This window comes from Podarcis muralis, chromosome 16 (genome assembly GCF_964188315.1).
Source record: "Podarcis muralis chromosome 16, rPodMur119.hap1.1, whole genome shotgun sequence".
NCBI classification, from domain to species: Eukaryota; Metazoa; Chordata; class Lepidosauria; order Squamata; family Lacertidae; genus Podarcis; species Podarcis muralis.
In genome coordinates, this window is record NC_135670.1 from 23,600,952 (window position 1) to 23,615,708 (window position 14,757).

The following is a 14,757-nucleotide window of genomic DNA, read 5'->3' on the forward strand; positions in this document are numbered from 1 at the left end:
GCGCCCGTCCTGTGGAACAACCTCCCATCAGATGCCAAGGAAATAAACAACTAGCTGACTTTTAGAAGACATCTGAAGGCAGCCCTGCTTAGGGTAGTTTTTGATATTTGATGTTTTATTGTGTTTTTAATATTCTGTTGGGATCCAACCAGAGTGGCTGGGGAAACCCAGCCAGATGGGCGGGGTATAAATAATAAATCGTTCTACCCAGACACTGAGGTCCAGCGCCGAGGGCCTTCTGGCGGTTCCCTCATTGCGAGAAGCCAAATTACAGGGAACCAGGCAGAGGGCCTTCTCGGTAGTGGCGCCCGCCCTGTGGAACACCCTCCCACCAGATGTCAAAGAGAACAACTACTACCAAACTTTAGAAGACATCTGAAGGCAGCCCTGTTTAGGGAAGCTTTTAATGTTTGATGTATTACTGTATTTTAATATTTGGTTGGAAGCTGCCCAGAGTGGCTGGGGAAGCCTAGCCTGATGGGCGGGGTATAAATAAATAAATTATTATTATTATTATTATTATCATCATCATCATCATCATCATCTGTCTAGGGAGGCAGCCTCCACCATTCCTCCTCTGCTCAGCCGCTGACACTAGGTAAGGCTGGCAAAGCTGCAGAACTGCTGCTGGTCTGTGTAGACCAGTTAACTGGACCCAGGGAACAACTCAGGATAAGGCAGCTTCCTCCATCCAGAAAACAACCCACATTACCTGAGGGTGTTGGACAGCCGCGAGTCACCGGTGTCCCGCTGAACCGTGGGGCCCCTCAGTGGGCTGGCAGAGCTCTGGCCAGACCTTGAGGGCAGCCCGTCGTGCTTCGGGGTCAAAGGACCCCCTGGCAGCTGCCGCGGAGGGGTGTGGTCTCCTCCAGGCCCCTTGGCCGGGTGTCCGGGACGGGTCCCTTTCGTGTGGCTCGGGTCCCCTCCAGCGGAGAGCCGCTTATCCCCGCCACGGAGGGGTTCAGAGAGCTTGTGCTGGCTCATGGCTTCAGCCCGGCGCTGGGGACTGGGGCTGCCTGTCTGGGGGCTGCCTGGAGTCACCGTCTTCTGAGGGGAGAATCCGAGGCCCCGGGTCTGGTTCAGGCGGTGGGCTGCAACAGAGAGAGAGAGGACAACAGGACAAGTGAGGAAAGGGAAGTGATACAAAAACGGTCTTCCATCCCCAGGACAGACAAGCATCCCAGCGAGTGCTTCCAGACCTGTGGCGAGAGAGATCTCTACCTCATTTTCATGTGGTTTTCTTTCTTTTTTATATATTTTATTATTATTAAACATTTCAGCATAACAATTTATCAAAAACATATCAACCTCCTTTCCCCCCATAAGTTTCCCTCCCCCCTCCCCGAAAAGAACCCACCCTCCCACCCCTTCCCAGACTTCCCTCAGCTCCTCTCTCTGGTTTTTGAGCACATGTTACTCTCTGCATATTCTAAAATTGTAATGATCCTTAATTTATCTGTCTATATGTTACCAATAATAAATTTGTGTCTGTTTATTCAAAACCTGCCAAGGAGATCTGTTCATTTTGTTGTTTCTTTAAGTACTTTGTAAAAGGTTCCCATTCTTCTTTAAAATCACAGTTGTCCTTGTCGCGTAATTTATATGTCAGGCTCGCCAGTTCCACATAGTCCATCAATTTCCCTTGCCACAGCTCTTTTGTCGGGATTTTCATGCGGTTTTCAAGCAAGTACAGAAGAGGAAGAGCCCCAGCCAAGCACCAGGAGGACTCTATAGTTTCTTACCTTCTTCTCACCCTGAGCCAGTGAGGGAAGACCCTCTCCCAAACTCTCAGTGGACACAGGGTGGGGTGACAAATAATGGCTGGCTGGTTAGCCAAGCCAATATTTGGTGAACATTGTTAATGGGGGGGGGGGGCTTATTTCTGGCTGTGTCTCCTAAGTTAGGTTCCCCTGCTCTGTGGTTGCAAGCAAGGATTTGCCAGGGATTCTAAAATCATTTTTATTGATTTTTCCCCCATGTACCGTATTTTTTGCCCTATAGGACGCACTTTTTCCCCTCCAAAAATGAAGGGGAAATGTGTGTGCGTCCTATGGGGTGAATGCAGGCTTTCGCTGAAGCCTGGAGAGCGAGAGGGGTCGGTGCGCACCGACCCCTCTCGCTCTCCAGGCTTCGCGCAGGTTTCCGCAAGCCGTGGGAGCCCGCGCCGGGCTCCCATGGCTTGCGGAGAGTTGCCTGCATGCTGAAGCCTGGGCGCGCTGAGCTGTTCTGGGGACTGGGGTCGGGGGAAGCTCGGGCTTCCCTCGCCCCAGCCCCGCACCTGGGGGGGGGGAAATAATTTTCCCCCCCTTTATTTCCCCCCCAAAAAACTAGGTGCGCCTTATGGGACGGTGCGTCCTATAGGGCGAAAAATACGGTATATTTTTACCAAATCAGCCACATTAAAACAAATTTAATACAAATCTCTGCCAGGGATTCTTTAGCTGTGTGCATTGTAGGGGGTTGGATTAGATGACACTTGAGGTCCCTTATAACTATACAGTTCTCTGATATTACCCGGCTACCTGGAGAGCGAACTCATGTCTTTTGTTTCTCAAAGCTCACAAATGGTTAATATCAGCTGTGCACATCCTTGTGGACTAGCAGCTTTTGCCAATTGATCTACAAGGCTGTCTCACCAGACTCTCCCTAGCCCAACCCCTCATTGCTCCATTCCTTTGTTTCATCTGCAACACAAGCTTTTGCACCAATGCTACTGGGGAGATAATAAGCTGTCCTTGCACTCGGTATTTATCCCAATATATAGTTGGACTGAGGGACACAGGTGGTGCTGTGGGTTAAACCACAGAGCCTAGGGCTTGCCGATCAGAAGGTCAGCGGTTCGAATCCCCGTGACGGGGTGAGCTCCCGTTGCTCTGTCCCTGTTCCTGCCAACCTAGCAGTTCAAAAGCACGTCAAGTGCAAGTAGATAAAAAGGTACCACTCCGGCAGGAAGCTAAACGGCGTTTCCGTGTGTTGCTCTGGTTCGCCAGAACCAGTCATGCTGGCCACATGACCCGTAAGCTGTACGCCGGCTCCCTTGGCCAATAAAGCAAGATGAGCGCCGCAACCCCAGAGTCAGTCAAAACTGGACCTAATGGTCAGGGGTCCCTTTACCTTTATAGTTGGACTGATGTACTTTCAACTGAACATTGTGGAATGTCTGTTTTTAATTTTTTTTTAAAAAGTCAAGTTTCTAGCCCATAGGGTTGCAAGGCTCAGCATCCAAGCCAATCAGGAGGCAGAGGAAAAAACAGCAAGCAGGGTAACTCCAGGTCACTGTTTTGTGCAAAGTGCCATGAACCCGTGCGGAAGGAAGCTATGATGGCCAAGAGCCACAAGGGGGCACTGCGAGAATGCAGCAAACCCCCACCTTCAGAAGTCGAAAGTTCCCAGGCTTGATTATGTAGCCGTTTTGAGGTTAATATCGTTTCATGCTCTCCGCTTCCCTGAACAACAGGAAGACTCAGAGTCAGCTGCTATGGGGTCGGTTTCCTGGGAAGGAAAACAGAAGGCTTACAGCATGACTTGCAGGAGAGCAAGGGATGGCCTTTGTAAACAATGGCAGCCCCTCCAAGGATCGTGCCAAGGCAGGTTCCCAATTGGGAAAGATCCAGAAATCTGGGCTTATCTTTATGCACAAACACGTTCCCCAAGATGGCATTAAAAAGCAATCTGCAGGATGAGGCTGCTGATAGATATAGTCTGCCATCCTTTCCTCACAGCGGCCAAAGGCCCCAAAGAACCGAGTTAGACTGCCTCTGGACCTGGAAGTTCTGTAAGTATATCAGAAGAGCCTTTCTGCCGGATCAGGCCCATGGCCCATTCAGCCTGTCACCCTCTCCTCACAATTGCCAATCAGAAGCCCAGAGCAGGATTCGGGCACAAGAGCACTCTGTCCCTCCTCCGTGGTTTCCAGGGACTGGTACAGTGGTACCTTGGTTCTCAAATGCCTTGGTTTTCAAACGCCGAAAACCCAGAAGTAAGTGTTCCGGTTTTCAAACGTTTTTCGGAAGCCGAACGTCAGATGCGGTTGTTGGCTATTGTTTCCAGGGCACCTGCACCAATCAGAAGCCGCACCTTGGTTTTCAAACATTTCAGAAGTTAAACAGACTTCCGGAATTTATTAAGTTTGGTGCTTTTGTTCTTGCTATTTATTTTGTGCTTTTGTTTTTGAGGCTTTTTCAGTTTTGGTTTTTGTGACTGTGTGGAACCCAGTTCAGCTACTGATTGATTGTGTGACTGCAGAAATGGATAAAAGCCCCACATCCAAACAATGACTATCATCAATGCAGGTAAGGAAAAAAAATGTTAATTTTTATTTTTATCATCTACAATACTGTCTTATTTATTTTATAGTGCAGTACATTGATTATTGCCTTCATTTAATGGATCAATGGTCTCGCTAGATAGTAAAATTCATGTAAAATTGCTATTTTAGGGGTTGTTTTTGAAAGTCTGGATTAATCCGTTTTGCGTTACTTTCTATGGGAAAGCGCGCCTTGGGTTTAGAACGCTTTGGTTTTGGAACTGACTTCCGGAACGGATGAAGTTTGAGAACCAAGGTACCACTGTATTCAGAAGCATCACTGCCTTGGAAAGCTCTGCTCTGGGTGTTTCATGATGTACACACACACACACACACACACACACACACACATTGAAAGCACGCAGCTTTCAAGAATCCTGGGAAGTATGGCTTGTTAAGTGTGCTGGGAACTGCAGCTCTGTGGGGGCAAACGACAGCTCCCATGGTTCTTTTCCTTGTCTTATCCGTTCCTGGCAACCTGCCGTGGGGGTTGGATCCTCTGCCGCCTGACATCTAGAGATGCTGAGTATCTTTGTAATACCAACTCATGCCAATACACACACACACAGGGTACCACTCTGTGGTCCTGTGCAGAGATGTTGTCCCAGATCAGATTTTTGTGCAGATTGCTTGGAAAAGGTCAGTACAAGTCACTGGAGTCCTCCGTACTCACAGAAAGAGGCGCAGCGGCACGGATCGTGCTTGTCCAGGTAGTGTTCCAGGGTGTCCCAGCCCCCGCCGACCCGCACCATCACGTGGTTCCTCAGCACCTGTGTGGGCAACCCAAAAAAACCCCACATCAGGTAAGCAGGTTTTGCCGGTGGGATCAATAGGGCGGGTCCTCACATGGAAAGGCAAGAGGGGAGATTGCTGGGTGGGGTGCAACAGGTGTAACTGCGTTTTAGATCAGTGGTTCCCAATTAGCTAATTACTGAGGACCACCTGTTTTTCAAAAGCCAAGGCATGGAACCCCCTACTTTTGCAAATTTTGATACCTCTGCAAAGCAATTTTTTTGAACAAAATGTGGGGGAAGGCCCTAATAAACAAAGGATTTTAGCTATACAGTCGTACTTTGGTTGTCAAACGGAATCCGTTCTGGAAGTCCGTTCGACTTCTGAAAACGTTCGACAACCAAGGTGCGGCTTCTGATTGGCTGCAGGAACCTCCTGCAGCCAATCGGAAGCTGCATCGTATGTTCAGCTTCCAAAGAATGTTTGCAAACCGGAACACTCACTTTCGGGTTTGCGGTGTTCGGGAGCCAAAACGGACGAGTACCAAGGCGTTTGGGATCCAAGGTACGACTGTACTAAAAAACAGACCAAGGCTGAGCGATATCTGCTTTTCAACATCGTGATATATAAAGGAAAAGGTAAAGGGACCCCTGACCATTAGGTCCAGTCGTGACCGACTCTGGGGTTGCGGCGCTCATCTCGCTTTATTGGCCGAGGGAGCTTCCGGGTCATGTGGCCAGCATGACTGAGCCGCTTCTGGCGAACCAGAGCAGCACATGGAAATGCTGTTTACCTTCCCGCCAGAGCGGTACCTATTGATCTACTTGCACTTTGATGTGCTTTCGAACTGCTAGGTTGGCAGGAGCAGGGACCGAACTAACGGGAGCTCACCCCGTCGCGGGGATTTGAACCGCCGACCTTCTGATCGGCAAGTCCTAGGCTCTGTGGTTTAACCCACAGCGCCACCCGCGTCCCATATATCAGCAGCTAAACATCATGATATTCAGATATATCACGATGCCTGGAATTGGAGATCGGGCGTGGGGATGAGGGATGGGGCAGCCGTAGAGATCCGGGGGATGGAGGGAGGAGAGGAAGCGCATTTATCTTCACCGAATGGTTTGAGTGGGATGGGATGTGGGGTGCCATCAAGACATCGTCAGTGGGGCAGCCAGCGCTGGCAACCAGCAAAGATGCATGCCCACTGTGGCGACTGCTGCTTTCCTGCTGTCTGAGAAACGCTTCTGCCTCAGTGCCAGGAGAAAGCAGCGCCACGGTGCCTTGAAGTGAGGGCGATCAGCTGCCCTGTTTCCCCTCAGCATCAGGGAACGCAGCTCAGATCGGCAGCGTCATTGGCAGTGTCTTGAAATTGGCTGCCCTGCTTATATTGATGCAAATTGCCAGGTCAAAAACGTTATGGCGGTTTGATTTCAAAACCAATTTTGGCCAACGTTTTGAAAAATCAGGGTGTGCTAAAACAGACCATAATTTTTGTGATATTGCCACAAAATTGCAAAAATGTAGTTGGGGGTGGGGAGGCAGGGGGTGGGGCCCCCTGGGTGCATTCTGAAGACCCCTAATTGGGAAACACTGTTTTAGAGTATTGCCCTTAAATTACTAAAAGAACGTCAAGGACCGGCTCTCCAATATAAAGCAGCCCTAACCCTGTGGTGTCCATCAAAGGTCCTTGCACCCGACCCAAAGTGAGCTGCTGGAACAGGGTAGGGAGGGAGACATGAGGACAGGTCTGTTCAGGGGTGTTTTCCAGAGAGGTGGGCCTGGAGCCATCCTTGCCAGGCTTGAGGTCCCAAGCTAAGACCGTTTCCTTCAATCAGGTCTTTTGCATTCCTCAAGCAGAGGTTAGGTGGCCATCTGTCATGGATGCTTTAGCTGAAATTCCCACATTGCAGGGGGCTGGACCAGATGACCGTCAGAGAAGCTTCCAATTCTATGATTTAATTGCCCCCTAGGAGGGTGCTTGGGACGCGGCTGGCGCTGTGGGTTACACCACAGAGCCTAGGACTCGCCGATCAGAAGGTCGGCGGTTCGAATCCCACGAAGGGGTGAGCTCCCGTTGCTTGGTCCCTGCACCTGCCAACCTAGCAGTTCGAAAGCACGTCGAAGTGCAAGTAGATAAATAGGTACCGCTCCGGTGGGAAGGTAAATGGCGTTTCCGTGCGCCAGAAGTGGCTTAGTTATGCTGGCCACATGACCCGGAAGCTGTACGCCAGCTCCCTCAGCCAATAAGGCGAGATGAGTGCCGCAACCCCAGAGTCGGTCACGATTGGACCTAATAGTCAGGGGTCCCTTTACCTTTACTTAGGAGCGTGCTTGTCTCGTAACAAGGTTATACATCACCTTATACATTACTGGATGAGTATCTAAGGGATTTTGCCTTGCTCACTGTATTAAATTTTCCTGATTGTACTTCGACGCTTTGTATAAAGCTACCAATAGATGCAATCAATGATAACAGTAATAATAATCTGATCTCACGGAGTCTAGAGCAGTGGTCCCCAAACTGTTTTGGTTCCCCCTTTGGTTCCATAAACTCATCCCCGGTGCTCCTTACCCTACAAAAAGCATTATTCAGGATAGTGGTTTGTACATCCCACTAAGGAATAACACAATAAAATCCGAAACAGTAACCATTAATTGCACGTTTTCTTCAAAATCCAATTAAAGCTATGTGGTTTAATTAATTGTACAAAATTGAGGGGCTTGATCCAGGGCTTTTCAAAGTCTGAGAGTCATTTACACTTCCAGCCCCCCCCCCATCTGCTGCCCCCTTGTCTCTTAGCACCCTGATAGGTAATCCCACAGCCCTCTAGGTGGTGGTACACCCCCTTTGTGAACCACTGGTTTAGAGCCCAGCAGAGAGATTATTCTTTTTTTGGGGGGGGAGGGGACGGGAAAGCTAGGAGGGGAGGGAAAGAGATGTATTTGTAGAAGATCTTACTCGAACAAAGATCAGGGCGTTGGAGTCTCCCACTTTATATTTACCCTCTGAGACTTTGACCATGGGAAACTGGGATGGGCAGGTACAGTGGCCCAGGATCTCTCTTACCTAAGGGGGAAGGGGGGGTGGAGAAAAACAGAAAAATCATTGATTAGCAACCAGCCCATAGCAAGCAATCTAACACGCTGCTCCTTTGCAGCCCACAACAAAATAAAGTTGATTCAGGTCCCTGTGCGAAGCCTACCTCGCAGGATTGCAGTGAGGGTCAAACGGGGGCAGTCGCCTTTTCCAGTTGCGATTCCTGCATTGCTGGGGGCTTGGATAAGGTGGCCCTTGGGGACCGTAATAAACCAGCCCCTAGCCAGCACATCTATGGCCCTGAAGGAACCAGGGAGAATAACTGCCCGCCCCCCATGCTTGCACACTGTCGATGAAAGCGCATCTAGCCACAGACTGAAAGCTGGGGGATGTTTGGGCCTCCCGCCTTGGCAACCAGTTCAAAACAAGGAAGGGGCCCACCCTGCCTGTAGCCGGAGGAGGTGATGCAGGAGGTGATGTCCTGGGCCAAAAGCTGCTCCCAGATGCAGTCATTTATGCCCTCCCAGCTCAGGGAGACGTGTCAAAAACAGCAAGGCAAAAGCAGTAAACCCAGGGACAGCCTTCTCCAGATATGTTGACCTGCAACTCCCACCAGCACTCCAGGTAGGCCTAGGAAAGAGCTGCTGCCGGTCAGTGTTGACAATACTGAGCCAGATGGACCAATGATCTGATTTGGCACAAGATAGCCTCTCCTGTTCTTACGGATCAGGTCTCTTACTAGAGTGGCCCCGAGGCTGAGGGGTGCCCCTTCCCTTCCTTTCTAGGGGCAGCAAGACACTCCCCCTTAATCAAGGGGGCAGAGCCATTTTCTGCCCGAGGGCCACATTGCCTTCTGAGAAAGCTTCTGGGGGCCACATGCCAAGAGGCAAAAGTGGGCGGAGCAATGGATATTTATTTGACCTCTGTGCAAAGAGGCTATGTTCCAGCACACCCCTCTGTATCCAGAAAAGCAAGACTCCTTGGGCACATTCCAGCTAGGCAAAAACTTTGGGCCAGACAGAAGCCTGAAGGGTTGCTTTCAGAGTAGATCCATTGAAATCAATGGGTCTAACTTAGTCATGCCTATTAGTTGTGATGGGTCTACACTGAGCTAACACTGAATGCAGTGCGTATTTATTTCAGACAGTGTTAGAGTGACCAGCTTCAAAGCTGCCACAATGACCATTCACAGTGTTTTATCCTAGTCTTATCTTCCAGGGATTATCCACCTTCAGCAATGAATAATCTGTTTTTCTGAGCCACTGTGATCCCTGGGAAAAGTGAGTTAATGATTCTGAAAAGAGGTAAATAAATGGCTTTTAAAAAGGTGGCGGATGGGGAAGAGTATGAGTTTTTATTTTCCCTCGATGGAACAAAATTTAATGCGTGGAATTTTACAAGCCTGTATAGAATAGCTCTCTTGCTGAAAGGGGTGGGGTGGGGTGGGAGCGGAAAAGTGGGTTTTTCCTGCACTTAGGAAAAAACAGCAAAAATGACTGCAACTTTTCCACATTTGGTTGGGCTCCTGAAAGCAAGGACAGAGACCTCTGACACAACATCTGTTAGCAGTTTTATTTGAGAGCAGAGCTGTCCCAGGTCCAGTCCCCAGCATTTTCCAGGTAAGACTGGGACAAGACCCCTCCTGAACCCCTAGGAAGCCACTGCCTGCCAGTGTAGAGAAAGCTGAGCGAGATGGACCAGTAGCCTGGCTCTGTATAGCGCAAGGTCATAGATCTGCAGTAGACCGTCTGCTTTGCATGCAAAATGGCTCAGCTACAATCCTCAGCACCTCAAAACAGGATTGGAGAACATCTCATATCTGAAACCCTGGAAAGCTGCTGCCAGTCAGTGAAGGGAATACTGAGCTGGGTATAGTATGAGTTAGTTTCCAGCCTTCTTGTGTGTTAAGGAAGTGCCAAAACTCAGTAGTTTGCACACATAAGTTCCTAGGTTCAATCCCTGGCATCTCTAGGAGGGCTGGGGGGGGGGGGGAGAGAGAGAGAGATTGTTGTTGTTGTTTAGTCGTTTAGTCGTGTCCAACTCTTCCTGACCCCATGGACCAGAGCACGCCAGGTACTCCTGCCTTCCACTGCCTCCCACAGTTTGGTCAAACTCATGCTGGTAGCTTCAAGAACACTGTCCAACCATCTCGTCCTCTGTCGTCCCCTTCTCCTTGTGCCCTCCATCTTTCCCAACATCAGGGCCTTTTCCAGGGAGTCTTCTCTTCTCATGAGGTGGCCAAAGTATTGGAGCCTCAGCTTCAGGATCTGTCCTTCCAGTGAGCACTCAGGGCTGATTTCCTTAAGAATGGATGCATTTGATCTTCTTGCAGTCCATGGGACTCTCAAGAGTCTCCTCCAGCACCATAATTCAAAAGCATCAATTCTTCGACAATCAGCCTTCTTTATGGTCCAGCTCTCACTTCCATACATCACTATTGGGAAAGCCATAGCTTTAACTACACGGACCTTTGTTGGCAAGGTGATGTCTCTGCTTTTTAAGCAGATAGACCCTGCCTGAAACCCTGGAGAGCTGCTGCCAGTCAGTGTTGACAACACTGAGCTAGATGGGCCACTGCGGTGACTCACATCATCAGGCAAATGGCAGGTGGGTAGTCCCACAGATAAAGATCTGACTCTCTGGGCCTAAGAAGATTCCCTGCCTCTGGTTTTGCAGACAACGTTGAGTTTGATAAGACTTATGGCCTTTCTTGGTATGAGTCAGCTTCCTGCTCTCCTAGGTGTTAAAGGGAAATCTGCAGCTCATTGGCAGAGCTCCTGCTCTGCTTGCAGAAGGTCCCAGGTTCAAAACCCTGGTGTCTGCAGGTAGGGCTGGGAAGGAAACTCTGAAGAGCCGTTGACAGTCAAGGCTTCAACCCCGGGTGTCGTCGGACTTCGAATACCACAATCCCTGTGCATTGGCTGAGCTCGCCAGGGATGATGGGAGTTGTAGTCCAACAACATCTGGGCAGTGTTCAAAATTCCCTGGGCTCGTTTTGCTACTGGCGCAGGTCCAATGGCGACTGCGTGGAGATTTCCCAGCGCCAAAGGTTGGCGACTCCAATGGAAAAACCTCTACCTTTCTCCATAATTAATACCTTTTCCATTTCCACCGTGCGTGTTTCTCCTTCTTGCCTTCTGGAACAAGCAATGTAGTTGAGACCATACCATCATAGAATTGTAGCATTGGGAGGGACCCCTTGAGGGGCATCTAGGACAAGTTAGGCGCTAAATGGCAGCTTAAACCTAGGTTATGGGCACCACAATGGAATGTCTAGGCACACTTTCTTTCAAAAGCAAGAATACAAAGCCGAAAATGAAAGAACTGCAGCTAAAATATTATGTTGATTTTCACATGGTCTAGTCCAGGGGTCAGCAACCTAAAGCCCATGTAACCTCCTCATAACCTCACTTCTCGCAGTGATGGAACTGCCAGAAGGCCCTCAGAGCTGGACCTCAGTGTCCGGGCTGAACGATGGAGGTGGAGACGCTCCTTCAGGCATACTGGGCCGCGACCGTTTAGGGCTTTAAAGGTCAGCACCAACACTTTGAATTGTGCTTCGAAACATACTGGGAGCCAATGTAGAAGACTACTCCTTTTTGACTTTGGGGAGGGGAACCCAACAGTGGCGGAGGGGAGGGCCAGGAAGTTGGCAGACAGACAGCTGAAAACCTTGGCCCACCCCTTGCTTAAAAGATCTGGAGGGCACCAGGTTGAGAAAGGCTGGTTTAGCCTGCCTCTCGCTTTTCTAAGAGAAGCCAGGAAAGAGATGCAAGGAGCTGAGATGAAGCAACCGGCCGGGGAAGAAACTAACCTCTTGTGCTAAAGTGCAGAGAGAAGAGGCTCTGGCCCAGCCAGAGCAACTACAAAAAGCATCGGCAGCACAACACAGGGAATGAAGCCAACGGGGAGGCGAGGGCAGAAAATGGACAAGCTGTAACATGTCCTGGGAGTCCATTTCCAAAAGCTGCCCTTGATGGATTAGCCGAGTCTTCCTGGCCGCTCGTTCTGCAGCAGAAGTGCCTCACCACAATTCTCAGGGAAGAGGGGGCCAGGGTGGAACTGCCGCCCGTCATATGCTACCTTTCTACAAGCAGAGAGGTGGCGCTGGGTTTAGAACTGCTCTCCGCCACATGCTAGATTTCTACAGGCAGGGTGGCGGTGTCAGGCTTTTCACAATTCCGACACGGGGCCTCCCCACTCCAGGTGTTCTGAAGTGGGACAGTCCCAATGAAGCTTGCTTGCCTGTTTTATTCAAAAGCCCTTCAGATGCCACCTTGCAGAGCAAAACTCTCCCACGGCAGCTTGTAAAATGTAAACACAGTGGTACCTCAGGTTAAGTACTTAATTCGTTCCGGAGGTCTGTTCTTAACCTGAAACTGTTCTTAACCTGAGGTACCACTTTAGCTAATGGGGCCTCCCGCCGCCTGAATGTAACCTGAAGCGTATGTAACCCGAGGTACCACTGTATATAGCAGGATAACTTTGCTTGGGTTCGACACAAGTACCAAGGGCCTCTGGACCCATTCCTCACCTCACGCACACATGCACACAGCACTGACAGACACTCTGGGGTGTTTTGAGTTGTGAGTGCCCTTTGAATGCAGATCAAGCTGTGCTATGGTGACCGCCTGCCATGTTGGGTTATCCAAAATGCAACGCCCGACCTGACATCAGCTTCCTATCCGTCTCTTTTTAAAATCAAGTTTCTAGTCTTAAGCTTGCCCTGGGCAATGCCTGCCAAAATCTCAGAAGCCAGGGAGGTGGTGGTGGGGTGGGACGGACACCTCCCTTCTCCCTCTAATGACCGAAACCAGAATCCATTGAGACAAATGGTAAACGCCGTAGAATAACTTGTGCAAATGAGAACATTTATTCATTTCCTTTTATTAACTTTGTGTAAATGTGTTTAATGTGCATAAATCCATAAATCATGCAGAGGGAGAGCAGAACGTCCCTGGATTTGCAAGACTGCATGGCCTGAATGAATATTTCTCTTTTTTTAAGTTTGTGCACACACAGGTCTCATATCCCTCTTTCGACGCCTGCTGCAAATGTTTTATTTTGAGAGATGGGTAACTCGCCCAAAGCCACGTCGCAGGTTTTGTGGCAGAGGCAAGGATTCCATCATCCCACATCCAAAAAAGTCTGCCGCACTACGCCAGCTTTGAGCCGCAGCACTTCTAGTTGGGACACAATTTCCCATCCACCCCCCCCTGCCAAGCCAGAGAGTCACCCCCCCAAAAAAAATAATTTCTGAACGTGCATGTCGCTCCATGTCGCTTCCAAGCAGATGAGGACACATTAATTCCTCCTGCAGCCGATCCGTTATGAAATGTTTTTGGGAGACCAGCAGATGCTGAGAATTGGAGCACGGGTGGGGTGGGGGGGTGTTACTATTTATATAGCCCCATTGACAGAAACAACTTCAGCAGCGCAGGAGAAATTAACGTCCAAAATCCCTCGTCACGCTCCGGGGTCTAATCTGCCAAACGGGCTGGAGATGAGGCAGCAAGCCGGCCGCAAATTATTTTGCAACCGGCTCAAGAGATCTTTTGCACATGTGGCACAGCCGGCCGGCCTTCCAGAACACATGTGGACGGCCATCGCCACAGCAACCAGATCTCAACAGCTGTTGGCACTGTGCCAGCCCAAAGCTGGAGACAGTCGTGGGGGTCGGGGATGGAAGAGAAGCGAAACTGGTATTTTTAGTTAGCTGCAAACGGGCGCTTCTGGTCTCGACCTCTCTCCCATCTGGAGTGGAAGCGAGGAAGAGCTGGGAACACTTAAGACGGAGAGCAGATCGTTCGCCCCCACCACCCAGGCCGACTTCTGCACCCCAATCCCTCCCAGCCGCAAATGTTTCCAGATTTGCCGGGAAAACAGGGAGGTTGGAAGAGGCAAGGCAAGACTCTACATTCTGCTGTGCAGAGCCAGGAAGTTGCCAGCGGCAACTCTTGGGTTTAAGATGCAGATGTGGATGAATTAGGCCCGGCCACCCAGGAATCCCCACCCCAGAGACATCTAGGCATAGCTGTCAACTTACAGATTTGAAAATAAGGGACCAGCAGCCTCGAAAATAAGGGATCAGCAGCCAAAATAAGTGATCAACAATTACTTTGATAAAATACATATTTTGTTGCGTTCAAATGGCTTTAGATACCTATTAGGTCCATAAATTGGGACGCGGGTGGCGCTGTGGGTAAAAGCCTCAGCGCCTAGGGCTTGCCGATCGAAAGGTCGGCGGTTCGAATCCCCGCGGCGGGGTGCGCTCCCGCTGCTCGGTCCCAGCGCCTGCCAACCTAGCAGTTCGAAAGCACCCCCGGGTGCAAGTAGATAAATAGGGACCGCTTACTAGCGGGAAGGTAAACGGCGTTTCCGTGTGCGGCTCTGGCTCGCCAGAGCAGCGATGTCACGCTGGCCACGTGACCCGGAAGTGTCTCCGGACAGCGCTGGCCCCCGGCCTCTTGAGTGAGATGGGCGCACAACCCTAGAGTCTGTCAAGACTGGCCCGTACGGGCAGGGGTACCTTTACCTTTACCTAGGTCCATAAATTACCATATAGCATATATTCAACACACAAAAAAGCAACAATTTGTTGTTGACAAAGGACAGCTGGACATAGAAAGGGCCCCATTACCTTCAGTAGCTTATTTAAGGGACATCATCAATAAGGGACAGC

At 50.1% G+C, this 14,757-nt stretch overlaps 1 protein-coding gene across 1 annotated transcript in view; it reads right to left on the reverse strand.

The window, feature by feature from the left end:
- GAS2L1 (growth arrest specific 2 like 1) overlaps positions 1 to 14,757 on the reverse strand; it is a 50,379-nt gene that overhangs the window by 5,456 nt on the left and 30,166 nt on the right. The window contains exons 3-5 of the mRNA XM_028709951.2: positions 7,998 to 8,105; positions 4,980 to 5,076; positions 713 to 1,091 (exon numbers count right to left, since the gene is read on the reverse strand). Coding sequence (XP_028565784.2) covers positions 713 to 1,091; positions 4,980 to 5,076; positions 7,998 to 8,105 — 584 coding nt within the window. The remainder of the gene's footprint in view (positions 1 to 712; positions 1,092 to 4,979; positions 5,077 to 7,997; positions 8,106 to 14,757) is intronic.